This window comes from Convolutriloba macropyga, chromosome 14 (assembly GCF_964194025.1).
Source record: "Convolutriloba macropyga chromosome 14, txConMacr16.3, whole genome shotgun sequence".
Lineage (NCBI taxonomy): Eukaryota > Metazoa > Xenacoelomorpha > Acoela > Convolutidae > Convolutriloba > Convolutriloba macropyga.
The window spans coordinates 33,161,115-33,189,038 of record NC_134481.1 but is presented as its reverse complement, the minus strand read 5'-3'; the positions used below and the strand labels follow the sequence as shown (position 1 = coordinate 33,189,038).

The following is a 27,924-nucleotide window of genomic DNA, read 5'->3' as shown; positions in this document are numbered from 1 at the left end:
CTAGTCTTACTTGTTTTTGTTGTTGTCGTATTATCTCCCACTTTTTGTATTCTACGCTCCTCTACGGTTCTCTCTGTGTCAAACATTATTGCATTATATTAGTCCTCATGCTAAGCATTGTTACATTCCATTATTCCATTCTCGTTGTTTTCTTACCACAATATTTAAAGCTATATGTCTTGTGCGATAGAGTTACAAATTCCTCTATAGGTTTACTTCCAAATTAATGTTTGAGTATACCTGGTACTTTTTCGATGGTTTTGTCTGGTGTGTCTAGATTGGTTAGGTCCATATGCACATCAAAAACTTTAATTTCAGAGACACTCAGTACAAAGTTATCAGTATCCATGTAATGTAGTTGTAATTCCTTTAGTGATGGTGTTAGATTTCATAAAAAAAACATCATACATGTGTAGTTTATATAACTCTAATATTGAAATACCTGCATATATTGGTGAATCATATGCTATTTTTTTCATGGTATTATTCAAGTTGGCTATAATCCTTATATCTAGTTATTTTCTTAAAACTCCGTTTACCCATAATTTACATTACCTTTTTTTCATCTTGTAAGAACGTACTTTGAAGGAAGTGTAGATGATTCATGCACATTCTTCCTTGTAATGAGTTGACCATTAATTTGTTTACATCCTTATCTGTATCAGCTTTAGCTGTTAATCTTCTGCATTGATTTCAATATTATCTTCACATATATGACCTTGATTGAATTTAACTATTCTGCATATTTTCGTTACATTTGCACCGATCTTAACATAAAACTTTTACATTCTATAATGAACCATTTAATCATATTTTTTTTATTTTGGTCTAAGATTAGTTTCTGTGTTCTTACTCTGCCTTTTTCTCTTTCTCTACGGCCCTTTTCATTATCATTCATCTTTCTTGTATTAGGCATAGGAGAGAGTTGCTCTGTTTTATCTTTACAGTCATCATTGTAATCAATATCACAAACTATGTATTAACCATAATCACTATCATCTAGACTATTTAATATATTATTTGAAGATGTGATATAATCTGCGAAGCGGCTCTGCCGGTGGTTCCCCAAGCAATTTTCCTGGTACTTGAAGTCTTTGTAAAATAACTTTTGCATCATTGCTAACCATATAGATTGTTTGCGTCTAGGCACCACATGTTCTTGATACTTTCACTACTGTTGACCAATCTATCACCCTTTATACCGCAAATACCACCTTCTTTTGCTGCAATAAAAACATCTAACACTTTTTTATTTTTAATTTATCTAATGTAGTACTACTTGACATTAACCAGCAATCAAAAATATAACCAGTGAGACTAATATAGTGAAGAGGTCTGGGCTTGAATACATCCATACTTAGTTCAACATATTTATTCAAGCAATAGTCCAATATTTCCACATATTTCTGTAAATGCTCTATGATTAGATCTTTACCAGTTCTATGTCTGTTTTTATTTTTAAAAATACCTACTTCTTCTTGTGTTGGTAATTTAATAGAGAGAGGATTTAGAGTCTTCTATTTTTAGATCGCCGATAACTTCTTGTTACGACTTCTTCGTTGTTCCCCACGAGTCTAAACTAAAGTAATCATAAGGATATTGTGTTTTAGTTTTACACCCGTATATCTTTGCCATTTCATCTATTGGCATAGCTAAGAAGTTAGAGCTATCTAAGAATTTAAGAAAATCAATACTAAACATCTTAGACTTACCAGCAGCTAGTGGGACGTTATCTTCTTTTCTTTTGTCATTATTCTGTTTAAAAAGTTCACTATATAGTAGATTGAAAACATAGCCGAGGCCATTATGGAATAGAACGGGATTGAATTTTCCTTGTTTATATCTTGTTTTACATAATTTACATACTGGCCCTCTATATTTACCAGTTTCATGACAGTGATCTCTTAATTTATTAATACAAGTTTTACTACATATATGACAAGTGTTATTGGTTTCATGATACAGTCTTTCTTCTTTAATAAATTTCAGCTTTTTGTTGTACTTGGAATTATTCTCACTTTGTTTTTCTAATAGATCTTTAGATACAAGCAAATCTTTTGATACAGTCAAGACTGAAGTAGTATTTGAAGTTTCCATTGAACGGGACTTCGTTCGCGGTATTCGCAAAGTCTTCGCCGGTGCTTCGTCAAATGTAGCGTACACATATTGGTATGTGTTCAGCTAATTCATATTAGTAAGTATTACTAAGTGTGTTTTTTGATGTTGATAACATAACATTCTTTATCGGCAGTTATGATTTTTTTTTATTTGTTGACGTTTTTGTTCATTTATAAAAGTACTATGTTTCTTCTTAGAGCAAACAACCTCTGGATTAAATTAATGACTACATGTGTGATTATTATAATTAATTTGTGAATCAAAACAATATGTACATCTATTACAATAATAGTGACCAACTGTAATAATGATATAGTTTGATTTATATAGCTATTAAAATAACATTGACTGTTATTTGGTCTGTCTATCAATGTTTTTATGTTTTTATATTGCGCAGTGTTTTAATTCACCATTTTCCCAAACTAATATTCTGACGTCTTTTCTGCTTTTATCAAAGTCAACAGCTGGTTTACATAGCTCTACTTTACCATAATCACAAGGAGTGTATAACCAAAAATTATTATTTTATAATTTCTGTATTCTAAATATATAACAAAATCACTTCCATGTTGTCTTGGTACATTTAGGTTTTTTGCATAATTATTTTCACGAATTGCGTGGTCTTTAGCTGGATGTAGCCAAGCGGTAATAGTTAATTGTATACAGTTATATTTGTAATTGCGTATAATTAATATTGATTTAGAATTATTAGATCTGGTAGTAAATCTATATAGCTACAAATAGATGCTTTATTTGGTTCAATATTCAACTGAATACTTCTTACTCCAAAAAAATTAGAAGACATAACCATAACCTTCATATACTTCTTCTTCCAAATCTAGCCATTGTTTGAAGTCACCGTAACCATATATAGCCCTATTAATAAGATAGTAAGCGTTGAAAAATGTTTTCCTGATTTTAAATTTTTCTTTAGTTCTCTTTTTATGCTCACAATCAACTGTAATCTTTTATTTAAAACTCTTAACTTTTTTCAACTGGTAACAGTTTTTATATTCTTCTAGCGAGTAAATAATTGCTTCATTTATATCTTCAAGGTAATTTCTTGTTCTATCAGTAATAGAAAATCCTCTCCTTTTCAAACTAGAGTTTATATCATAGTCTTCAGTATCCTCTAGATAATTTCTATTATGACTATGAGTGGGTATTAAGGGCTACTTTTCTTCTAAATATTTTATTACATTCTTTACATTTGTACTTAATTCCATTCTAGATATTATCATCAGTTACAATATTAGCCCTAGTCACAGTTTTAGCTGTAGTTACGGTTTTAGCTTTAGATACAATTTTAGGTTCAACTTTATCAATAAGAGAGTCTTCATCTTCATCATCCATCAGCTCTCTTGTTTTTCTTAGTGTTCGCTTTTTAAAGTGTGTTTGAGAAATTCATTCTTTGAATTGACAGATAAATTGCAGATGATACACTATTTGCTTTTGTTGATATCCATTTCCTTGGGAGAACAAAGAATTTGCAAAATATAACAAAGGTTTCAAAATGTCTTAATTGTAGAGATAAACACAGGAAAGAACGTTGTTATAAATGTAGAGAAAAACCTCATGATTATTTAGCCGTACTAGTGATGGATTTAAAGAGCAGGTTAAAAAATCTAACAGTTGAGGTAAAAATTGTTATATTTGGGTATAATTTTTTTTTAAAAAAAGGAAAATGTCTGCGTTTTGTGATGAATAAATTTGTGTATGTAGTAGTGGTTAAATGGGGGTACCGATTAGACGCGCGAATTGGCCCGTTTCCCCATACGCTATCCGCGTACGGGAAAACAGGCCAAATTGCGCGTCTAATTGGTATTCCCTCCTATCCACTACTACATACACAAATATATTTCATCACAAAACACAGAAAAATTTAATTCACCGCTTTCGTACGTTAGCATCGCGGATATATCCACCACTATGTGTACAATTTTGTGCAGTCTATAAATAGAAATGATGAAAATGAAAAAGTGCAGGTGCTAAAATGGCCGCCTCCATTAACAAAGATGCCGCCACCATTAACAGAGTGATACCAATAAGTGAAAATTTCGAATTTAAAATGTCTTCAAATTTTAGTTTGCAAGTTTAAGTAATGTTTATATTTCTATTCAATTCATATTAAGTTATACAAAGTATTCAATTTAATAGAAGGATTTAATTATTATATTTGGCTATATTTATTTATTTTTAAAAAATGAAAAATGTCTGCGTTTTGTGATGATTAAATTTGTGTGTGTGGTAGTGGTTAAAAGGGGGTACCGATTACACGCTCGATTTGGCCCGTTTCCCCATACATGGATAGTGCATGGGGAAATGGGACAAGTCGGGTGGTTGGTCGCTACCCCCTTTTATCCACTTTTGAGCAGATCGTACGCCAGACTGAGTCACTTTCAGGCGACATCAGAGGAAGCAGGAAGCAGGTCATACGCCAGAATCAGTACCCTTTCAGTACTCTATCAGCACCCACATCACAGAGCCGACTGTAGGCCGAGTGCACGTCATTTCAACGCAAATTTATTACGAAATCTGCTGAATGATCTAAGTTTATTTGCTTATGGCCGCTTAAAAATCCTGCATTCACTGAGAGGTGCTCTTATTGCTAAAACCATGAAAAGTAAACAGTTTTTCTGGTCTTTTAAAGCTTTAATTGTTCGATGAAATTATATATGACCATTTCCCTCTCTACCGAATTGGACTGGAAGTTGCGATCAATTGTAGATCGACGTTGGGCGAATATTTTTTTGATCAGACTGTTTGATAGATCGTAAACGAAATACGCATTTTTGGTTTATTTGAAAAACAATTCAACTTAGTTTTGACTCGAAACAGTTCTGAAAATAAAACATTTGAAACATATTTTAAAAAATGATTTAACCTGTTTTCGGCACAAAAATCCGGAAAAATATGATTTTGGCTAAATAAAGTATCGAGCCAACTTAATTTGGGCTCCAAATAAAACTGTATGTTAAAGATTTTGGCTAATTTCAACAATGACTTTGGCTAAATTGAAACGAGGGCTAAACTGCTTTTGGCTCAACAAGACACTCAATATGAAGGACTTTAGCTAATTTATCAATGAATCAGCATCGTTGTAGCTCATAAGTTTTCACTAATATAATGCCCGATTTCACTTCAGACAGCTGCGCGCTTCATACTTAAAATTTCATTACATGAGTCTGATTGTAATTCATTAAAATTGTTTGTGCTGTGAGTCGTAAACTTTGAACTAAGAAATATGGAACCTAGAAAACGAGTGAAAATAGTTTGCGGGAAGACAAGGTTTCTGTGGGATGATTTTTTGATAAGAAAAGAGACCTAAAATTGAATTTTTAACAATATCTAAGGTGCGGGTGCTGTTGACACTACCAGTTCAAAATAACGAACGAAAAAAAATGTCATGATTCTTTTACTCTAGTGTAGGTGTAGACTCGTGAAGACTTTAAATGTCTAGTGATGGGGGTCAAAATGGACTATAATTATACACTAGTTACTGTCCAACTAAGATCTATTCATGGGTCCAGCGAAAGTCTTTTCATAAACAATTTAGAGTCGAGCAAGGTCCTTTCATGCGCCCGCCATTAATCTTTTCCTAAGTCTACTTTTTGAGAATTCGGAACTTTTTACATTTTTTCGGCTTCTGTACATACAGAAGCAACAAGGGAGCAAGACTAAACAGCTTTGCACCAGAACAGTCTAACTTTAAAAAACAATTGGAAAACTGCCAAAAGACTTAAAAATTTGGTCAGTTCTTAAGATAAAGCAGTGATGGCATCTGGAGTACATGACCATATTTGTTGATTGAATGAAACAAGGTAGCCTAAGTTTGATGATCCTACTCCTCTTAGACATGGCAAAATTGTGGCTTTATTAAGAATGTTTTCCTTTCCAAAATTTTGACCTGTTATAAAAACAATGAAGGTTATTGAGGGATTTGAGGTTCCTCAGAACTGTTCATCAGATGAAAGAACATATTTGCTGACTACATTACAAGCAACACTGCGCAAGTAAAACTTTGCAACTGCGCAAGTGCCACGTAAGATTTTCGTGCCAAAATGCAGACTTATGAATAGACTAATGATCGACACATAGAAAGACCTTAACTCGACTTTGTTGGTTATGAAAAGTCTAATGGTGGACCTATGAAAAAGCCTTCTTAACTTAACTTTGTTGTGTATGATTGACCCCTGAAAAGACCTTGCTCGACTCTAATTGGTTATGACAAACTCGACTTGGATCCATAAACAGTACTTAGATGTACTATATTTTTTGCGAACATTGCGTCGAGCAAAAGTCCAACCCTTTTTTTGGGTCGAGCTCAAGTTTTTTTGTAACATTTTGGGTCCAACTAATGTCTTTTGTGAAACGGCTGAGTCGAGCTAAAGTCCTGCATGTCTTAAAGTCTTGATGAAATCTTTTCATATCTCAAATGAGTCGAGTATGGTCTTTTTGAAGTATATTTTAGTAGAGCACTGCCTTTTCATAAGTTTGTACCTAGACCTGGGTATGAATTTTGCTGGTGCTTTGGATACATGACTGAAATATAGTATGCCTACCATTAACACGGAATAAAATGTTATTAATGAATTTGGTTTAAAAAATAAATGAAAAAGGTGCCATTTAGGAACAAAATTATTTAAAAATTTAAACTCCATTAATGGTAATCAATTGGAACCATACTAGTTTGGAGGAGATGTTTGAAGAAAATTAGCTCAAGTTAACAGTTATTTTTGCTTCAAGTAAGAAGCTTCCTCCTACAAAAAGTTATGCTGTGGTTGTATAAATTATGGTTGTTAATCCAAATCAGCTATGTAGATGATTGTTAGTCTTTGGTTGCCTAAAAACCAATTAGGAGAAAAACACCATAACACCAAAAACCAATTTTAGAAAATTCACCCTATTCGGAAAACTTTTTGAGAACAATTTTGGGCCAATTTTTCGATAATGCATCGAATTTGTTCGCTTCTCAAGTTGAAACAGTAGACGAGCTTTTTCAATTTGAAACTTTTAAACAGACTTGCAGTTGGCTAGTTTAGTTTTTTTACAAATCAACCGCCTTAGGATAACATCACGCAAAAGAATTACCTGCACTTTGTGACCCAGATGTTCAAGTGGGATCTTTATAGAATTCTGATAGGTCTAAAATGCGGAATCTTTACATTTTGGATCATCAGTTTTTTTTAGGCTGATTGTAAGTTCACTTTATTCAGTTGAAGCGCTTTCTTCAACAAAATAGATCTGTATGTTGGATTAAAATATAATGCACGACCCGTTCTTTGAATCATTCCTCGACACGGGTCTCATAATCGTATAGAAATCAAATTATTTTTTCCTTTTGCAAAAAAACCTGAAGGTTTGAATTCACAAATCATTGAAAACATTAATTTAACAATGTACAAGAATACATAATCGTGGCAGGACAAAATGCAGTTATAGGTTAATTAAACCCAATTGTCGTAGCTATCCAGTCAAAATGCTCCACAATATTTGCAAATATACTTCCACCGTTGCAAATCAACTTAGAACCAGCTGAACCACTTGGAGGTGGCAATGAGTCGAAATAACTGGCAACTCCATACAAACAAGAAGCCTCTTTGGATCCACATTTTAGAGTAAATAACGGGCCTCCGATATCCATTGAACAAATACTTGAGCCCTCCGTAATGGGTTCAGTGCAGATGTTACTTTTTGGACAGACGTCGAAACCCATTGAGTACGGGTTCTCAAAAACTGACTCATAGAAGTAGGTTTCTTTAGTAGAGCCATTTCAACAAACAGCCAAAATTAACAAAAAATTTGTGTTTTTGTATTTTTGTGTTTTGTTTGAAAATACAATAAGAAAAATTGATCAAATCAAAAGTTGTTTTTTTTCTGAAATTCGATTCAATTTGAACATACAGGAGATTAGTTTCCTTTTCCCTACCCGGGCCGAGGTGTCCACCCGTATTCCACCGTTATTAAGCGAGAATAAGGGTTTAAAGTGATTTCCACTCTCAAAAAGCGTAAAAAAAACAATTAATTGACAATTAACTTGGTCAACATAACGGTGTTTATCAATACAACAGATCAGAAGTTTGTGAATCTCAATTCATCAACTTTTTTTTATTTTTCCAGATGTAAAGTGTTTGTATTTATTCTCCCCACTTTGGTCAGGTAAGAATAAAAATAGTAGAACTGCACATTAATAAGGCTCCCGTTTGCTGCAAACATTTTGGCGGCTCATAATAAAAAGACCAATCTGGACTCAGAATCATTGAAGCAGACCCTTTGATCATATATGTCGACAATGATCGCAACAGTAATGGATCAAGAATGTCCCCTCCTATTGATCGAGCACTCAAAAAGCAAAATAGTCAACTAGAGAGCCCGTGCAAGGAAATTACTTTTTTTTTCACTCTTCACACTCTTTAAACTGTTTACTCCACTCAAATTACAGTACTAAAAATTCCCTATGATTACACTCTTTAGATCAATTTTTGCAGAGAAAAGAGTGGAAGGGTGTAAAATTAAGGAAATTAAACTCTTAGAAATGCACTACAATTGCACTGTCTAGTCCACTTTTATTACTTTCTTTTCACTGCGTGCAAAGCCTGCCTGGGTCAAAACTCGTGTGAAAGCAATAAATATGTAAGAATACCACGAAAAATAAGAAAGTTAATTTAAAAACTGTTGGTTGTGCTGCAATAATGAAGAATTTGAAAAACACCTGACCTTCTTTGAATTCTCGATTTGTTCCGGCCAACTTCAGTGGGGGAATTAAATGCTAAAGTGGGTGTTTTTTTCAGTCAATTTTGGCTGATTGAGGATTGCAATGACTGAATGCTTTAAGCCCTAAGATAGTACGTCTCGGACAAACATTGTTAGGTACAACATCTATACTTGGAGAACAAATCCGCAGTGCTCTGTCCTCTCTTGCGCGACATTTTCTCTAACCGCATTTAAGTAATGCGTTTTTTCTTTTGATTTTAAGCTCTTTACTTTTTTTTACCGAAAATCCCGATTAGCTCTGAAATCAAAATCACAACACTATCAAACGTAACTGCCAATAGATTGTTGTGTTCAAAAAATCCTTTTCAGAGAAAGATTGTTTTTGTTTCATTAAAAACCTATGGTAAGAGACTATATCTTTCTGATGAATAAGATGAGCTATTAAATCAAATGTGGAAGGCGAGGCTATAATTGGACTCAATTTGTTCATTACGTGTAGCGATTCGTAATTTAGATGTTTTGTGAGGAGTATTATTTACTAAATTATAGAACTCGTGTCTACGATAGTGTTTTTTTTTCAAATGAGGACCAAGAAATTGAGATAATTTTGGCCAAGTGTTTGCCAATGGTTCAAGATGTAAAAGACAAAAGAAGATTTTGGTTTAAAAAAATACTAAATTATTTTTTGAAGGACAAACGGTTCCGATCATCGAGGTGGTATCATGACTACACCGTGAAAACTGCTTTTTAGTAAAATGTCAGCCTATTCGAAGATTTAACAAACTTCAAGAGCCATTGAAGATGATAATAATTTTTTATTATTCGCCGGTTTTCCTGATTGAAAATTGACTCTCAAACAAAATAGGGAAATCAGAAGTTTTCTTAGAAGCGGACATTAGCTTTATGCTACGCAGTGACCGTTGTCATGCCGACAACGGTAGTATTTTAATAGCATAAGCTAAAATTCATTCGTTGAATTGCTTTGGCATCTCTCTCACTGAATTTTTTTTCTTGTGCATCTGCTAGCGTAACTAACCGCAAACTTAGATTTTACACTTATTTTACAACCCACCCACCAGCTCGTTTAAATATATCAGCATCAGTCTTTTAGGGCTGTTTACTAGTGGGGCACTAACGGTTAAAAATCTGATTTTTACACTCTTTACAATCTTTTCCCGTTTTTTGTTTGGTGGGGGACAAATACCTCGGCCCGGATAACAGTTTGATTTTTTCACCCTTTTCTTATTAAGGAAATTTTCTGGCGGACAAAAAACATTTTCTTTTTTTGTGTCTTTTCAGAAATCTTTCCCCCACTCCCCAACACACTTTAAAAAGAATGGGGAAACTGGGATAGCATGAGCAAATTAGAATAAAATCAAGCCATTATAATGCAACTTATTAATAGCAGAAATGCAGTAACAAGCAAAAAATCTAACTGGCGGAAGTTAGACGCGCTTTGCTTGCTTCAATTGCTTTGCCATAATAACCGGTTATCAATTTCCGGGTTACATGTGACAACACATGAGCACCATGGCCATGAACAACCTTCCGTTTTAACAATTAAATTTATATTAGCGTATCCAATCACGAAATGTGCGTAGCGGCCAGATCGATTAGGTCGAAACGTAGGTAGTGGCCCAATCGAACAGATCGAAAAGTAGGTTGTGGCCAGATTGAAAAGATCGAAATGTAGGTAGTGGCCAGACTGAAGAGATCGAAATGTGGTAGCGGCTAGATCTAACAGATTGAAATGCGGGTAATGGCCAGATCGAAGAAATCGAATTGTGGGTAGTGGCCAGATCGAAGAGATCGAAATGTGGGTAGTGGCCAGATTAAAGAGATCCAAAAGTAGGTAGTGGCTAGATTGAAAAGATAGAAATTTAGGTAGTGCCCAGATTAGAGAGATCCAAATTTGACTAATAGCCATATCGAAGAGATCGAAATGTGGTTAGTGGCCACAGAGAACAGACCGAAGAGTGGGCAATGGCCAGATCGAAGAGATCAAAAATTGGGTGTTGGCCAGATCAATGAGATCAAAATGTGGGAAGTGGCCAGATCGAAATGATCGAAATGTGGGTAGTGGTCAGATTGAAGAGATCGAAATTTGGGTAATGGCCATATCGGACAGATCGAATTGTGGGTGGTGGCCAGATGAAACAGACCGAACAGTGGGCAATGGCCAGATCGATGAGAACGAAAAGCGGGTAGTGGCTAGGTGTGCGTAGTGGCCGGATCAGTTAGATGGAAATGTGGGTAGTGGCCAGATCGAAGAGATCGAAATTTAGGTAGTCGCCAGATTGAAGAGATCGAAATATGGTAGCGGCTAGATTGAACAAATCGAAATGCGGGTAGTGGCCAGATCGAAGAGATCGAAGAGTGGGCATTGGCCAGATCGAACAGATCAAAAATTGGGTGGTGGCCAGATCAATGAGATCAAACTGTTGGAAGTGGCCAGATCGATAAGATCGAAATGTGGGTAGTGGCCAGATCGAAGAGATCAAAGTCTGGGTAGTGGCCATATCGAACAGATCCAAATGTGGGTAGTGGCCTGATGGAACAGAGCGAACAGTGGGCTTTAGCCAGATCGAAGAGACTGAAATTGGGGTAGTGGCCAGATCTAAAAGACAGAAATGTGGGAAGTGGCCAGATCGAAAAGATCGAAATGTGGGTAGTGGTCAGATTGAAGAGATCGATATTTGGGTAGTGGCCATATCGAACAGTTCGAATTGCGGGTAGTGGCCAGATCAATTAGGTCGAAACGTAGGTAGTGGCCAGATTGAAAAGATGGAAATGTAGTTAGTGGCCAGATTGAAGAGATCGAAATGTGGTAGCGGCTAGATCGAACAGATTGAAATGCGGATGATGGCCAGATCGAAGAAATCGAAGTTTGGGTAGTGGCCAGATCGAAGAGATCGAAATGTGGGTTGTGGCCAGATTTTAGAGATCCAAATTTGAGTAATAGCCAGATCGAAGAGATCGAAATGTGGTCAGTGGCCACCGAGAACAGACAAAAGAGTGGGCATTGGCCAGATCGAAGAGATCAAAAATTGGGTGTTGGCAAGATCAATGAGATCAAAATGTGGGAAGTGGCGAAATCGAAAAGATCGAAATGTGGGTAGTGGTCAGATTGAAGAGATCGAAATTTGGGTAGTGGCCATATCGAACAGTTCGAAATGTGGGTAGTGGCCAGATGGAACAGACCGAACAATGGGCATTAGCCAGATCGAAGAGATCAAAAAATGGGTGTTGGCCAGATCAATGAGATAAAAATATGGGAAGTGGCCAGATCGGAAAGATCGAAATTTCGGTAGTGGTCAGATTGAAGAGATCGAAATTTGTGTAGTGGCCATATCGAACAGATCGAAATGTGGGTAGTGGCCAGATCGATTAGGTCGAAACGTAGGTAGTGGCCCAATCGAACAGATCGAAAAGTAGGTAGTGGCCAGATTGAAAAGATCGAAATGTGGTAGCGGCTAGATCGAACAGATTGAAATGCGGGTGATGGCCAGATCGAAGAAATCGAAGTGTGGGTTGTGGCCAGATCGAAGAGATCGAAATATAGTAGTGGCCAGATTAAAAAGATAGAAATGTAGGTAGTGGCTAGATTTTAGAGATCCAAATTTGAGTTATAGCCAGATCGAAGAGATCGAAATGTGGTCAGTGGCCACCGAGAACAGACCAAAGAGTGGGCATTGGCCAGATCGAAGAGATCAAAAATTGGGTGTTGGCCAGATCAATGAGATCAAAAAGTGGGAAGTGGCGAAATCGAAAAGATCGAAATGTGGGTAGTGGTCAGATTGAAGAGATCGAAATTTGGGTAGTGGCCATTTCGAACAGATCGAAATGTGGGTAGTGGCCAGATGGAACACACCGAACAGTGGGCATTGGCCAGATCGATGAGAACGAAATGCGGGTAATGGCCAGATCGAGGAAATCGAAGTGTGAGTAGTGGCCAGATTGAAGAGATTGAAATCTGGGTAGTGGCCAGATCGAAGACATCGAAATGTAGGTAGAGGCCAGATTGGAGAGATCCAAAATTGAGTTATAGTCAGATCGGAGAGATCGAAACGTGGTTAGTGGCCACAGAGAACAGACCGAAGTGTGGCCATCGGCCAGATCAAAGAGATCAAAAATTGGTTGTTGGCCAGATCAATGAGATCAAAATGTGGGAAGTGGCCAGATCGAAATGATCGAAATGTTGGTAGTGGTCAGATTGAAGAGATCGAACTTTGTGTAGTGGCCATATCGAACAGATGGAAATGTGGGTAGTGGCCAGATGGAACAGACCCAACACTGAGCATTGGCCAGATCTATGAGACCGAAATGCGGGTAGTGGCTAAATCGAAGAGATCGAAATGCGCGTAGTGGCCTGATCGATTAGATGGAAATGTGGAAAGTGGCTATATCGAGGAGATCGAAATGTAGGTAGAGGCCAGATTGAAGAGACCGAAAAATGGTAGTGGCTAGATTGAACAGTTCGAAATGCGGGTAGCGACCAGATCGAAGAGATCGAAGAGTGGGCATTGGCCAGATCGAACAGATTGAAAATTGGGTGGTGGCCAGACTAATGAGATCAAAATGTGGGAAGTGGCCAGATCGATGAGATCGAAATGTGGGTAGTGGCCAGATCGAAGAGATCAAAATCTGGGTAGTGGCCACATTGAACAGACCGAAGTGTGGCCATCGGCCAGATCAAAGAGATCAAAAGTTGGGTGTTGGCCAGATCAATGAGATCAAAATGTGGGAAGTGGCCAGATCGAAATGATCGAAATGTTGGTAGTGGTCAGATTGAAGAGATCGAACTTTGTGTAGTGGCCATATCGAACAGATCGAAATGTGGGTAGTGGCCAGATGGAACAGACCCAACACTGAGCATTGGCCAGATCGATGAGACCGAAATGCGGGTAGTGGCTAAATCGAAGAGATCGAAATGCGCGTAGTGGCCGGATCGATTAGATGGAAATGTGGAAAGTGTCTATATCGAAGAGATCGAAATGTAGGTAGAGGCCAGATTGAAGAGACCGAAAAATGGTAGTGGCTAGATTGAACAGATCGAAATGCGGGTAGTGAACAGATCGAAGAGATCGAAGAGTGGGCATTGGCCAGATCGAACAGATCAAAAATTGGGTGTTGGCCAGATCAATGAGATCAAAAAGTGGGAAGTGGGGAAATCGAAAAGATCGAAATGTGGGTAGTGGTCAGATTGAATAGATCGAAATTTGGGTAGTGGCCATTTCGAACACATCGAAATGTGGGTAGTGGCCACATGGAACAGACCGAAAAGTGGGCAATGGCCAGATTGATGAGAACGAAATGCGGGTAATGGCCAGATCGAGGAAATCGAAGTGTGAGTAGTGGCCAGATTGAAGAGATTGAAATCTGGGTAGTGGCCAGATCGAAGACATCGAAATGTAGGTAGAGGCCAGATTGGAGAGATCCAAAATTGAGTAATAGCCAGATCGGAGAGATCGAAATGTGTTTAGTGGCCACAGAGAACAGACCGAAGTGTGGCCATCGGCCAGATCAAAAAGATCAAAAATTGGGTGTTGGCCAAATCAATGAGATCAAAATGTGGGAAGTGGCCAGATCGAAATGATCGAAATGTTGGTAGTGGTCAGATTGAAGAGATCGAACTTTGTGTAGTGGCCATATCGAACAGATCGAAATGTGGGTAGTGGCCAGATGGAACAGACCCAACACTGAGCATTGGCCAGATCGATGAGACCGAAATGCGGGTAGTGGCTAAATCGAAGAGATTGAAATGCGCGTAGTGGCCGGATCGATTAGATGGAAATGTGGAAAGTGGCTTTATCGAAGAGATCGAAATGTAGGTAGAGCCCAGATTGAAGATACCGAAAAATGGTAGTGGCTAGATTGAACAGATCGAAATGCGGGTAGTGACCAGATCGAAGAGATCTAAGAGTGGGCATTGGCCAGATCGAACAGATTGAAAATTGGGTGGTGGCCAGATCAATGAGATCAAAATGTGGGAAGTGGCCAGATCGATAAGATCAAATGTGGGTAGTGGCCAGATCGAAGAGATCAAAATCTGGGTAGTGGCCACATCGAACAGATCGAAATGTGGGTAGTGGCCTGATGGAACAGAGCGAACAGTGGGCTTTGGCCAGATTGATGAGAACGAAATGCGGGTAATGGCCAGATCGAGGAAATCGGAGTGTGAGTAGTGGCCAGATTGAAGAGATTGAAATCTGGGTAGTGGCCAGATCGAAGACATCGAAATGTAGGTAGAGGCCAGATTGGAGAGATCCAAAATTGAGTAATAGCCAGATCGGAGAGATCGAAATGTGTTTAGTGGCCACAGAGAACAGACCGAAGTGTGGCCATCGGCCAGATCAAAAAGATCAAAAATTGGGCGTTGGCCAAATCAATGAGATCAAAATGTGGGAAGTGGCCAGATCGAAATGATCGAAATGTTGGTAGTGGTCAGATTGAAGAGATCGAACTTTGTGTAGTGGCCATATCGAACAGATCGAAATGTGGGTAGTGGCCAGATGGAACAGACCCAACACTGAGCATTGGCCAGATCGATGAGACCGAAATGCGGGTAGCGGCTAAATCGAAGAGATCGAAATGCGCGTAGTGGCCGGATCGATTAGATGGAAATGTGGAAAGTGGCTTTATCGAAGAGATCGAAATGTAGGTAGAGGCCAGATTTAAGATACCGAAAAATGGTAGTGGCTAGATTGAACAGATCGAAATGCGGGTAGTGACCAGATCGAAGAGATCTAAGAGTGGGCATTGGCCAGATCGAACAGATTGAAAATTGGGTGGTGGCCAGATCAATGAGATCAAAATGTGGGAAGTGGCCAGATCGATAAGATCGAAATGTGGGTAGTGGCCAGATCGAAGAGATCAAAATCTGGGTAGTGGCCACATCGAACAGATCCAAATGTGGGTAGTGGCCTGATGGAACAGAGCGAACAGTGGGCTTTGGCCAGATCGAAGAGATTGAAATTGCTGTAGTGACCAGATCCAAAAGACCGAAATGTGGGAAGTGGCCAGATCGAAAAGGTCGAAATGTGGGTAGTCGTCAGATTGAAGAGATCGATATTTGGGCAGTGACCATATCGAACAGATCGAAATGTGGGGAGCGGCCATATAGAACAGACCGAACAGTGGGCATTGGCCAGATCAAAGAGATCGAAAATTGGGTGTTGGCCAGATCAATGAGATAAAAATGTGGGAAGTGGCCAGATCGAAAAGATCGAAATTTGGGTAGTGGTCAGATTGAAGAGATCGAAATTTGTGTAGTGGCCATATAGAACAGATCGAAATGTGGGTAGTGGCCAGATGGAACAGACCGAAAAGTGGGCATTGACCAGATCAATGAGACCGAAATGCGGGTAGTGGCTAGATCGAAGAGATCGAAATGTGCGTAGCGGCCAGATCGATTAGATCGAAATGTGGCTAGTGGCCGAATAGGAGAGGTCGAAATGTAGGTAGTGGCCACATTGAAGAGATCGAAATGTGGTAGCGGCTAGATCGAACAGATTGAAATGCGGGTGATGGCCAGATCGAAGAAATCGAAATGTGGGTTGTGGCCAGATCGAAGAGATTGAAATGTGGGCAGTGGCCAGATCGAAGAGATCGAAATATAGTAGTGGCCAGATTGAAAAGATGGAAATGTAGGCGGTGGCCAGATTGTAGAGATCCAAGTTTGAGTAATAGCCAGATCGAAGAGATCGAAATGTGGTCAGTGGCCACCGAGAACAGACCGAAGAGTGGATACTGTCCAGATCGAAGAGATCCAAAATTGGGTGTTGGCCAGATCAATGAGATCAAAAAGTGTGAAGTGGCGAAATCAAAAAGATCGAAATGTGGGTAGTGGTCAGATTTGAGAGGTCGAAAATTGGGTTGTGGCCATTTCGAACAGATCGAAATGTGGGTAGTGGCCAGATGGAACAGACCGAACAGTGAGCATTGGCCAGATCGATGAGACCGAAATGCGGGTAGTGGCTAAATCGAAGAGATCGAAATGCGCGTAGTGGCCGGATCGATTAGATGGAAATGTGGGTAACGGCTAGATCGAAGAGATCGAAATGTAGGTAGAGGCCAGATTGAAGAGATCGAAAAATTGTAGTGGCTAGATTGAACAGATCAAAATGCGGGTAGTGACCAGATCGAAGAGATGGAAGAGTGGGCATTGGCCAGATCGAACAGATCGAAATATGGGTGGTGGCCAGATCAATGAGATCAAAATGTGGGAAGTGGCCAGATCGATAAGATCGAAATAAGGGTAGTGGCTAGATCGAAGAGATCAAAATCTGGGTAGCGGTCACATCGAACAGATCGAATTGTGGGTAGTGGCCTGGTGGAACAGAGCGAACAATGGGCTTTGACCAGATCGATGAGACCGAAATGCGGGTAGTGGCTAGATCGAAGAGATCGAAATGTGCGTAGCGGCCAGATCGATTAGATCGAAATGTGGCTAGTGGCCAAATAGAAGAGATCGAAATGTAGGTAGTCGCCAGATTGAAGAGATCGAAGTTTGTGTAGTGGCCATATCGAACAGATCGAAATGTGGGTATTGGCCAGATGGAACAGACCGAACAGTGGGCATTGGCCAGATCGAAAGATCGAAATTTGGGTAGTGCCCAGACCGAAGAGATCGAAGTGTGGGTAGTGGCCAGATCGAGGAGATCGAAATGTGGATAGTGGCCGTATCGAACAGTTCGAAATGTGGGTAGGGGCCAAATAGAACAGTTAGAAGAGTGGGCATGGGCCAGATCGAGGATATATAAATGTGGGTAGTGGCCAGATCTCAGAGACCAGCATGAGGGTAGTGGCCAAGTCGAACAGATTGAAATGTGGGTAGTAACCTGAAGGAACAGACCGAAGAAAGGGTATTGGCCATATCAAACAGGTGAAAATGTGGCACTGGCCAGATGGAATAGACAAGGGAGCAGGCATTGGTCAGATCGATGAGATCGAAAATTGGGTGGTAGCCAGATCAAAGAGATCGGAGTTTGTGTAGACGCCAGAACGAAGAGATCCAATGTGAATAGTTGCCAGATCGAAGCGATCGAACTGTGCGTAGCGGCCACATCGAAGAGATTTAAAAAAGGGCAGTGGTTAGATCGAAGAGATCAAAATGTGCGTAGTGGCTAGATCGATCAAATTGAAATGCCGATAGTGGACCCATCGAAGAGATCGAAATGCAAATAGTGGCCCGATTGAAAAGATCAAAAAGTGGTAGAGGCTAGAGCGAACAGATCGAGATGCGGGTAGTGGCCAGATCAAACAAACCGAAGAGTGGGCATCGGCCAGATCGAAATATGGGTATTGGCTAGATCGAAGAGATCGAAATTTGGGTAGAGGCCAGATCGAAGAGATGGAAATGTGGGTATTGGCCAGAACCAATAAATCCAAATGTGAATAGTGGCATGATCGAAGCGATCGAACTGTGCGTAGTAGCCAGATCGAAGAGATGGAACAGACCGTTGAGTTGTGTCCTCGACGAACCAAGTCGGGCTGGTGAATACCTGTCTTGGGTCTTGGGTGGAGGACTTCATCTTGGGTTACCACAGAGGAATGTAAAAATCTGTTATTGATGTGTTGTAAACCTTCATAACGATTTTAAAAAGGATTTGCATGAGGCTCTTGACTCATATGCATTACAGACGATTTTCAGTGTTTAATTAGCATATGTAGGCGTAATTTTCACGCGGAATAGTCATAGTGAGTTTTTTAAATCCTAATACATGCCGTAGATTTAACTTGAACATTTATTTTCGCATCTTTTGATCAATTATTTCCAGAAAAGGGAGTTAAGAATATTACTTTTAAGTAATTTGTAAGGTATATACGAGGTATATATATATGGGTTTAAGACATTTAAGAAACAAAAATGCATTTTTCTAAGTAAAATCCAATATCCTTAAATTGATTGATAATCCATACCTGACAACCACATATAACCTGGTATCGAAAACTAAAACTTTGTTACCAAAATTGTTACAAAATAAACAGTTAACAGGAATTCCGATTATCCTGAGCATATTCCTTGCACAGGGGTGGATATTATGTATTATGTTGAAAAGGCTCGCCTCTTAGCAAATGAGGGAATATATTGGTCATCTGGTTCATAGATCCAACTCCACAACTTGCAAGAGTACTTCCCAACTCTGGCTCTTCACTGCATAAAAACAATGGCCTCACCTTCTTCAGTTTCATCGCAGTCTTGAGCAGAGCAAAGTTGTTCATGGGTTTTTCTGAGTTGTTAAAGAAGTCCTTGGCTATGATTCGTTTCTCCAAACTGTAAAACCTTTTCTTCTACCACATTCGACAACCACACTTCAGGTATTTTTAACCAAATTTTATTAAAAACCCCTTTTTGGGTACTGATATTTTATGTGTTTTATCCGCATACGATAATTCTTCTAAATATTGTGTACAAAATGCGCAGAGACGCGGTGAAATTATTTCATCAACTTATACGCTGACATGCTCTAAAGATTCTCATATAATGGAATACGATGAATCGATCATTTTTGGTAAGTTTAAGCTGAACCTTCTTGTTGTGTCTTGTCTGTCCCATGTTTTCTTATTAATTGTTTCTCTATTTATTTAGATAATATTTTCACTACAAGGAATTAATTAATTCATTCAATTTTCAATCGTAATCAACGGGACCACGCCTCTAAATCCCAGTTGAATCCTCGACTCGCATATCTATTAATTTGTAAATAATAAAATCAAATCAAAACAATCAAATCAAATATAATAAAATAAAAACAAGAAAATAAAAAAATCAAATCAGATGTTTTTGTTAAATTTACTCTATTTCAAGAATTAAATCAATCAAAATTGATTACGATAAGCGTTCAATCTATAACCATTTGATTATACAAAAGATGGAGAGAACAAGTTTTCTGATAGAAAGAATATGTTCGATAGAAACCTGAAGTGGGGATGAGAAATCGCGGGTTTCCACAATAAAGTCCTTGACTAAAACAAGTCTATCTCAATATACTTTCTCAAAAACAGGTTCCAATACAGTAAAAAATATCCGGAAATCAGACAACTGAATATTAAGATGAACTAAGTTCAACGTCGAGCGCTGAAAAAACCAGAAGTGACGCAAAGTGAAAGCCATTACTGGACAGTTGCAAATGCAAGTATTGTTTGTTTCCGTTGTAGCTTGAAATTCGCTATTTTCAGGACATTCAGCGGCTCAAAAGAAGGAGATCGAAGTGGCACTGTGCAGACGATGCCGCAGAGGTCTTTGATCCTAACCATGCAAGGTGCAAGCCACGTACAACGATGTTGTTTTATATCCTTAAGGCTGAAAAAGTGTTCAGTCAAGTCTGATGATTTTAAAATCAGACTTCATCCAAGTCTGACCAGCTAATGAAGTCATATAAACAAGTCACTGAATTGGTACGGTAAGGCAACAGTGAAATCGCAATTTACTTTCTAGAGTGAATACTCTCACAGTTTTCCAAACTTACTAGAAAAAATTGAATCCGATGTGCGCTATATTTGTCGCGCATGGCAATCGCTTTCAAACATTTTGAAGATAACAAAACAATGAACTGCAAAAGTCCTCATTGACGTTTTTTGCCTTTTCAGGGTCGCCAAAGTTGTTGTCCATTTGACTAGATCTTCTTCATGTTTTAGCCTTTCAGTAAAATGTTTTTTAAAAAAAAGTGCCCAGACTTGAGTCTCAGAGCATTCCAGCGCTAAATAAGCACATTTCAAGAGTAAAAAGAGTTCGCCAAAGCTAAATTTGTCCTATATAGTCTGAAGAATACTCATACCCCAAAATTAAGTCTGAGCAGAACAATGTCATACTTGTGTAGCTTATAACTGGTAATTACTAAAGTAGTACACACAACTTATACATAAGATAGTTTTTAGGCAATTACAGCAAAGCCCAATTAGCTTAGTGGTTACGACTTGTTACGCAAATCAAATGTTACCAGTACCCACGCAGAAAATCGAATCTCATATAAAGCAAACCTTGTTGGTGGGAGTTAAGCTGAACAATTCTTCATGAAGACCATTTTACTTAAAAAAATGACCGGCCAGTATAAATTGTGTCATGAACAGAGTACTGGTCATCCTAAAAAACGGAGTGTCTCTGGAGTGATTCAGCGCTGATTTGCTCTTCCACCAACCTCCGAGTGCGGTGACGTCTCTAGCCGTCTTCGTTTCACATACAAAAAAATTATGGGCACAGATATTTACCTAGATGAGTTTTTAAACTCACTAAACACAGCCGTTTTTTAAACAAAGTTAAACCGGAGTCTAATAATAGGCGTGTTCTCAAATTAAGTCATTTCATATGTATGGGTAGCAAAAAGTTCTTCAGTTCAACCAACTGCTGTTTATCAGAAGGGCAGTTTTCTTAAAGAAACGTTGCACATCCGAAAATATCTATATCGATCAAAAAACAACAATTGGCATAAAAGCTGTTAACGTTTAATTATTTAACATTTTGCGCTGAATTTTGCGAATTGAAAAGTTTTACAGTTGGCTAATAGAAAAATCAAGGAATAAAACTAATGCATTAATTTTAACAATTTTCAGAAGATATCATAATTTGCTTGAGAATTTTCTTCAGCAGAAGTTAAAGTTTTTGCGGCTCAAAATTCTCTGCCAATCGTAAATTGCCGTTGTTTACGCAGATCAGTATTGGTGCAGAACATTCAGACGATTCCTCGCATCAAAATAAATGATAGTCCTTGAGATCAAAATAAAATTGTCGTAGAGAAAGTTTTGAAAGCTTCTCTATTTTTTTAGCACTCAACTTCGGAAAAACTAAACGGTGTGAGGTTAGGGAAAAGTTCTGTATTTTGGGAAAGGCTAAATTTGAAAATCAAGTCTGCTGCTTTCCACCAATTGGGTAGTACCACTTTGGCTATAGGTATATTAACTATGATTTTTACAATAACTAGCGGTTTCAATGTGCACTCCCCGGTCCATTTAAGTATTTAGTGCATTCTGTTGAACAAAACGAAAATCAGAGCGAAAGAGGGAGTGGTTTTTGTTCATCCAGTGTTCTAAGAGAGAGCTATAAGTGTAAATGTTAAAAATTTTTGCTAAGCGAGCAATATTTTTTGATAAAGAGCCGCTTTAGTATGTTTGGAACCTTTGGTGACCATCTGAGGCATATATTAGACTTAAAGATGATATTTTGAGCAACTATGCCATTTTACACTTTTACCAAATTTTAGCACTTTTTGCATTCCTCTTTAATTCTTTACAACAATTGGGGTCTTTCTTTGGTTGTGTTTAGTTGCTTTACCATATTTGCTGGACTACTGATTTCATTCATATTGACTTCGAGTTGAGTTTGTTAAAAACATGGAGTAACTTTGATCAAATTTTGTTTCAATTTAGTCTGTTTTAAAAAAATTTTCCTATTTCTGAGTATTTTGAGTTTTTTGAAGTAGTTTTTTTTTCTGTTTTTCAGCTAATCTTACGAGGTTTTATAGTGCAGGTATTTAAACCTAAAAAATGATACAACTTCGTAATTTTTTACACTTTGTTTCTTGTATTTTTAAACCGTTGCTTAGAATGCCTCTGACTAGCATTGAGTGGGTCGGTCGCAAATCGAGGGTAGAAAAACATGCAGAGTTCTCTGAAAAATTTTTGGGAAGCAGCATGGAGTACTTTGTTAGTATTTTTTTATTCTTTTTCGATTCTCGGATTTCCCAGCGTCTACTCGCGCAATTGGCAATCGTTTATTGAATCAATGCTATTTTTGTCAGTTTTCCACCAAACATTGTGTTGGGGTCGCACATTGTGACGACCTTATATCACAAGTATTTATCATATTTTAACTGCTTTGATTTTTTGCATGTCGTTTTTTACGCAGACTGCGAATAATGTGGGGTTGCATATGGTGACGACATTAAATAACATTTTTATCATTTCTTAGCAGATTTGATTTTTCCATGTCAATTTTTACTCAGAATGATAATTTTAAAGTTTTGTTTTGAAACGATAACTAAAAACGTGTAGTAATGTTTGATTCCGCAATTAGATAGATGGGATCTGAATGAATATCTAATTCAAGTTGATTCATGAGTCTTTCGGCTATTTTAATTTGTTAACAACTGACCACACAATTTTAGGATCCTTGAACACAAATTGGAGAAGTGAATTTGGTCATACAAAAACAGAAAAGGGAGCAAAAACGCAGGTATGTGCAAAAACTCAGGTAATTTTTTTGTCGCGAACTGTTTTTACTTCAATTTTAAAGTGTGGTAACAAAAGGTTGTTAGAACTTAAATTCGCTGTTTCGATTTTGGATTCTTGCTCAAAAGCTGCAATTCGAGTGTAAATTTTGATTTTTTTTATTTTTTGATAGATTTTTTTTCCTGATACATGTTTGATCCATTCTACGTCTAGTTATTTGTCTAGTCAGTGAAAATTCTTTGAGCCTTGTTAAAACTAGTCCTGCTATCTTTTCGAGATTTGTTAATTTTTTATGCTTATTCACATAAACGAAATATCAAAGTAGATTAGTGATTTTGTTCATAGTGAAGTAATGAAGGGAGCGAAAAGTTAAATATATACGAGTCGTGTTCTTTTTCATACCACCATCTTTAAAATCATCTAGACATAAAAGTTTGTGAAATCTTTTGGTTTTTAGAGTGAACAGGCTTTGTTCTGTTTTTAGTATCTATTATGAAATATTTCCAAATTAATGCATACATGTTTGTTTTGCACCTACATAAAACTTCTGGAAATCATTGCCGCATTTGAGGCTTTTTCATAGCTTTGACACTATTTGTGTTTAAAGAAATAAATATTTGATTTTTGCCCTTTTTAACATATTCGTTGTCTTACCACTTAGTATCAGTGCGGAAAAAAAATTTTCATTGGTTCAAACTAAAACCTAGTGAATGTTGTTGTACTTTCAGTTAACCTCATTGGCTGCCAATCTCAAAAGTTTGTAATGGAAATTAGGTTGATTAAAAATTTCTAATCTAAGCAAATGCTCTCAATGTTATTGACAATAGTTGTTTTCAGAGAATGTTATCGAATCTTCCAACTTTGTTCACTTTGCTGTCTTAGCTCTCAACCTCATCAATGTCATGTCTTTTGGCAAGTATTCTGCCAAAACATTGCTGTGGGGTTTCATATGGTGACGATATTAAATAAAATTTTTATCATTTCTTAACAGATTTGATTTTTCCATGTCAATTTTTACTCAGAATGATAATTTTAAAGTTTTGTTTTGAAACGATAACTAAAAACGTGTAGTAATGTTTGATTCCGCAATTAGATAGATGGGATCTGAATGAATATCTAATTCAAGTTGATTCATGAGTCTTTCGGCTATTTTAATTTGTTAACAACTGACCACACAATTTCAGGATCCTTGAACACAAATTGGAGAAGTGAATTTGGTCATACAAAAACAGAAAAGGGAGCAAAAACGCAGGTATGTGCAAAAACTCAGGTAATTTTTTTGTCGCGAACTGTTTTTACTTCAATTTTAAAGTGTGGTAACAAAAGGTTGTTAGAACTTAAATTCGCTGTTTCGATTTTGGATTCTTGCTCAAAAGCTGCAATTCGAGTGTAAATTTTGATTTTTTTTATTTTTTGATAGATTTTTTTTCCTGATACATGTTTGATCCATTCTACGTCTAGTTATTTGTCTAGTCAGTGAAAATTCTTTGAGCCTTGTTAAAACTAGTCCTGCTATCTTTTCGAGACTTGTTAGTTTTTTATGCTTATTCACATAAACGAAATATCAAAGTAGATTAGTGATTTTGTTCATAGTGAAGTAATGAAGGGAGCGAAAAGTTAAATATATACGAGTCGTGTTCTTTTTCATACCACCATCTTTAAAATGATCTAAACATAAAAGTTTGTGAAATCTTTTGGTTTTTAGAGTGAACAGGCTTTGTTCTGTTTTTAGTATCTATTATGAAATATTTCCAAATTAATGCATACATGTTTGTTTTGCACCTACATAAAACTTCTGGAAATCATTGCCGCATTTGAGGCTTTTTCATAGCTTTGACACTATTTGTGGTAAAAGAAATAAATATTTGATTTTTGCCCTTTTTAACATATTCGGTGTCTTATCACTTAGTATCAGTGCGGAAAAACAATATTTTCATTGGTTCAAACTAAAATCTAGTGATTGTTGTTGTCCTTTCAGTTAACCTCATTGGCTGCCAATCTCAAAAGTTTGTAATGGGAATTAGGTTCATTAAAAATTTCTAATCTAAGCTAATGCTTTCAATGATATTGACAATAGTTGTTTTCAGAGAATGTTATCGAATCTTCCAACTTTGTTCATTTTGCTGTCTTATCTCTCAACCTCATCAATGTCATGTCTTTCGGCTAGTTGTCTGCCAAAACATTGCTGTGGGGTTGCATATGGGGACGACATTACATAAAAATTTTATAATTTCTTAACACATTTGACTTTTCCATGTCAATTTTTACTCAGAATGATAATTTTAAAGTTTTGTTTTGAAACGATAACTAAAAATGTGAAGTGATGTTTTGATTCAGCAACCAGTTAATTGTGATCTGAAGAGAGATCTACTTCGAGACGATATGGAAAACTTTCGGCTATCTTTTTTTGTTAAGATCTGATCACACATTTTCAGGATATTTGAAGACAAATTGGAGAACGGAATCCGGTCACACTACAATATGGAGTAGAGGAAAAAACCAGTAGTGCAAAAAATCCTGTGATTTTTTTGTCGTTAATTAATTTGACTTCATTTTCAAAGTATAGTAACAAAACGTTGTTTGAACAAAACTTGGCTGTCTCGATTTTGATTTTTTTTGTTCACAAGCTGCAATTTGACTTAAGGTTTTTCTTCAATATTTTGAAAGGTTTTTAGACGTTTGATTTGCCTATTCAAATTTGGTCCGTTCTGCGTTTAGTGTTTGTCTAGTCAGTGAAAATTATTTGAGTCTAGGACATGTCCTGATATGCTTTTGAGATTTATTCTTTTTCATGCTTATTCACATCAGTGAAACGTCAAATTAGATTAATGATTTAGTTCATGTTAAAGTGGTGACGGGAAGGAAACGCCAAATAGTTATGAGGCATGTTCTATATAATACCACCACCACCTTTAAAGTGGAGTATAAACAGGTGTTTGAGTAATCATTTGGTTTTAGAGTGAACAATCTTTGTTGTTTTTAACCTTTCTTTTTAAAGATTTCCAATTTAATGCATACGTCGAATTTAATGCAATTAATTAAAACTGCTAAACGTCATTGCCGTACTTAATGTTTTGCTATCAATTTGACACTATTTGTGGTCACAGAAATTAAATTTTGTTATTTGCCCTTTTTGGTATATTAGTTTTATCACTTAGAATCAGTGCAGAAATATATATTTTTATTAGGTCAACCTGATATCTACAGATTTTTGTTGTCCTTTCAATTAATGTCATTGGCTATGGATCTCAAACGTTGGTATTGGGAATTCGGTTCATCGAATTAAAAATCTCTAATCTAAACAAATGCTTTCAATGACATTGATAATAATTGTGTTTTCAGAAAATGTAATCAATCTTCATTCACTTTGCTCGGTTACTAGAAACGCTTTAATTATCTGGATTAATCGCTTTTGTTCATGGCTACTGCTCCTTAAGGCGTAAACGCTGTTTATTTTTAAAAATTAAAACTAAACTTAGAGTTTTGCTGGCATTTGAAATATGTATTGCTGCCTTATGACCTAATCTTTTTATGTACAGATGTTAGTAGCAGGATTTAGTTAATCAAAATAAATGTTTTGGAACGAAGCATTTGTTTTCCGTGAGTTAGGTCTTAATTGTTTAAAAAAAATGTAATTGTTTTTTTCAGTTTTTGCAAAATGTTCTTTTTTTGCTGCCGTCTCATTTAGTCTAAATAGTGACAAATTTCTATCGATTGCTAATGAAAAGTAATGAGTCATTAGTTAATTCAATTCTTTGGCTTGTAGTTCAGGACATGTCCTGCTTGCTATGTTTTTCATTTCACACAAACACCCCACACACACACACACACACACACACACACACACACACACACACACACACACACAAATACACAAAAACACACACACGGTGTACTCCTAAGTGTCACCAGAGGCAGAGGTCATTTCGGTCTTTATGACCTCATCAACCTTGCGTTAGTTGCCCCTTCTGATCTACCAACTAAGGTCTGGACCCGGATCAGGCTATATCCACACCATAGGGTGGAATCAAGACTCTGTCATAGGCTTGCGTTTCACACCCCCCCCCCCCCCGTGCGCGACCTAAGTCGATCTGATCAGGGCTGGCTTGGGTGGGGCACCTCAATCTGGATTTTGATACTGACCTCGATGATGATTGACACAGGTAGCAGCTGTGATAACCCAATGATCATCAATCACTGTTCCTCCGCAAAACCTCTTTGAGTAGTGTAATGACACCCTGACGAAAAAAGGTCGCGTTCCAACTGTAACTCCGTTGATTATTGCAGTAGTATACGGCAGTCGATTAATTCTAGAAGGGGCGAATAGGCCTGGATTATTAACTAAGTTACTCTTAACATTTTGATTTTTAATTACAAGTAACTCTGTTTCACTTTTGAAAAGTAGTACAAAACTAAATAAAACGTAGCTGAATGAACTCATTGTACTTTATTGTTTGTTTGAGTAACAAACTTAAACCGTAATGAAAGCTGATGAAATTTTGAAATCACACTTGAAATGAAAAGGTCAAATAAACATTCAAAGTTGACGAGGTTTTTCAAACAGCATGGCTCGACAGTAGTGGACTTTAGTAGGGAGTACAAAGTGATTCAACCAATTTCAAAATTGTGAATCGAAATGCGTGAATATAACCTTGTGCAGAATGTTTTCTGAATAAACTATAGTCTTTTTATGAGAGTGACTATCAATTGTCCAGCCAAATAAATATGACAAGATATTACAGATAACACGAGTCATAATTGTTTACAGCTACCTATATTCTTTTGGGCCAAAAGTTTGCTCTCAGAAAATTACCTCTTTCGCAGATGGAAATAATTTCAAAAAATTCAGAATACAGCGGAACTAGAATCCCCAAAATTCGATAGCTAAAGACCTTTCAATCATCTATTCGAGTCGTAACAATATAC

At 37.2% G+C, this 27,924-nt stretch overlaps 1 protein-coding gene across 1 annotated transcript; it reads right to left on the bottom strand.

Moving 5' to 3' along the window:
- Nucleotides 1–7,502: 7,502 nt before the first annotated feature.
- LOC142353274 (uncharacterized) lies at nucleotides 7,503–27,438 on the bottom strand. The gene is made up of 4 exons (XM_075405505.1): nucleotides 27,142–27,438; nucleotides 19,754–19,800; nucleotides 18,900–19,125; nucleotides 7,503–7,875 (listed from the first exon to the last, which is right to left on the bottom strand). The coding sequence occupies exons 3-4, from the start codon at nucleotides 19,054–19,056 to the stop codon at nucleotides 7,562–7,564; spliced, it is 471 nt and encodes a 156-aa protein (XP_075261620.1). The 5' UTR covers nucleotides 19,057–19,125; nucleotides 19,754–19,800; nucleotides 27,142–27,438; the 3' UTR covers nucleotides 7,503–7,561.
- Between the last annotated feature and the right edge of the window lie 486 nt (nucleotides 27,439–27,924).

What these genes read in the sequence shown, in the direction of transcription:
- LOC142353274 (XM_075405505.1), bottom strand. Translation starts at nt 19,056, where the DNA reads ATGAACAACTTTGCTCTGCTCAAGACTGCGATGAAACTGAAGAAGGTG. An exon ending in ATTCCCTCATTTGCTAAGAG is followed by an intron (nt 7,876 to 18,899) that starts GCGAGCCTTTTC and finishes GCTCTACTAAAG; the next exon opens with AAACCTACTTCTATGAGTCA.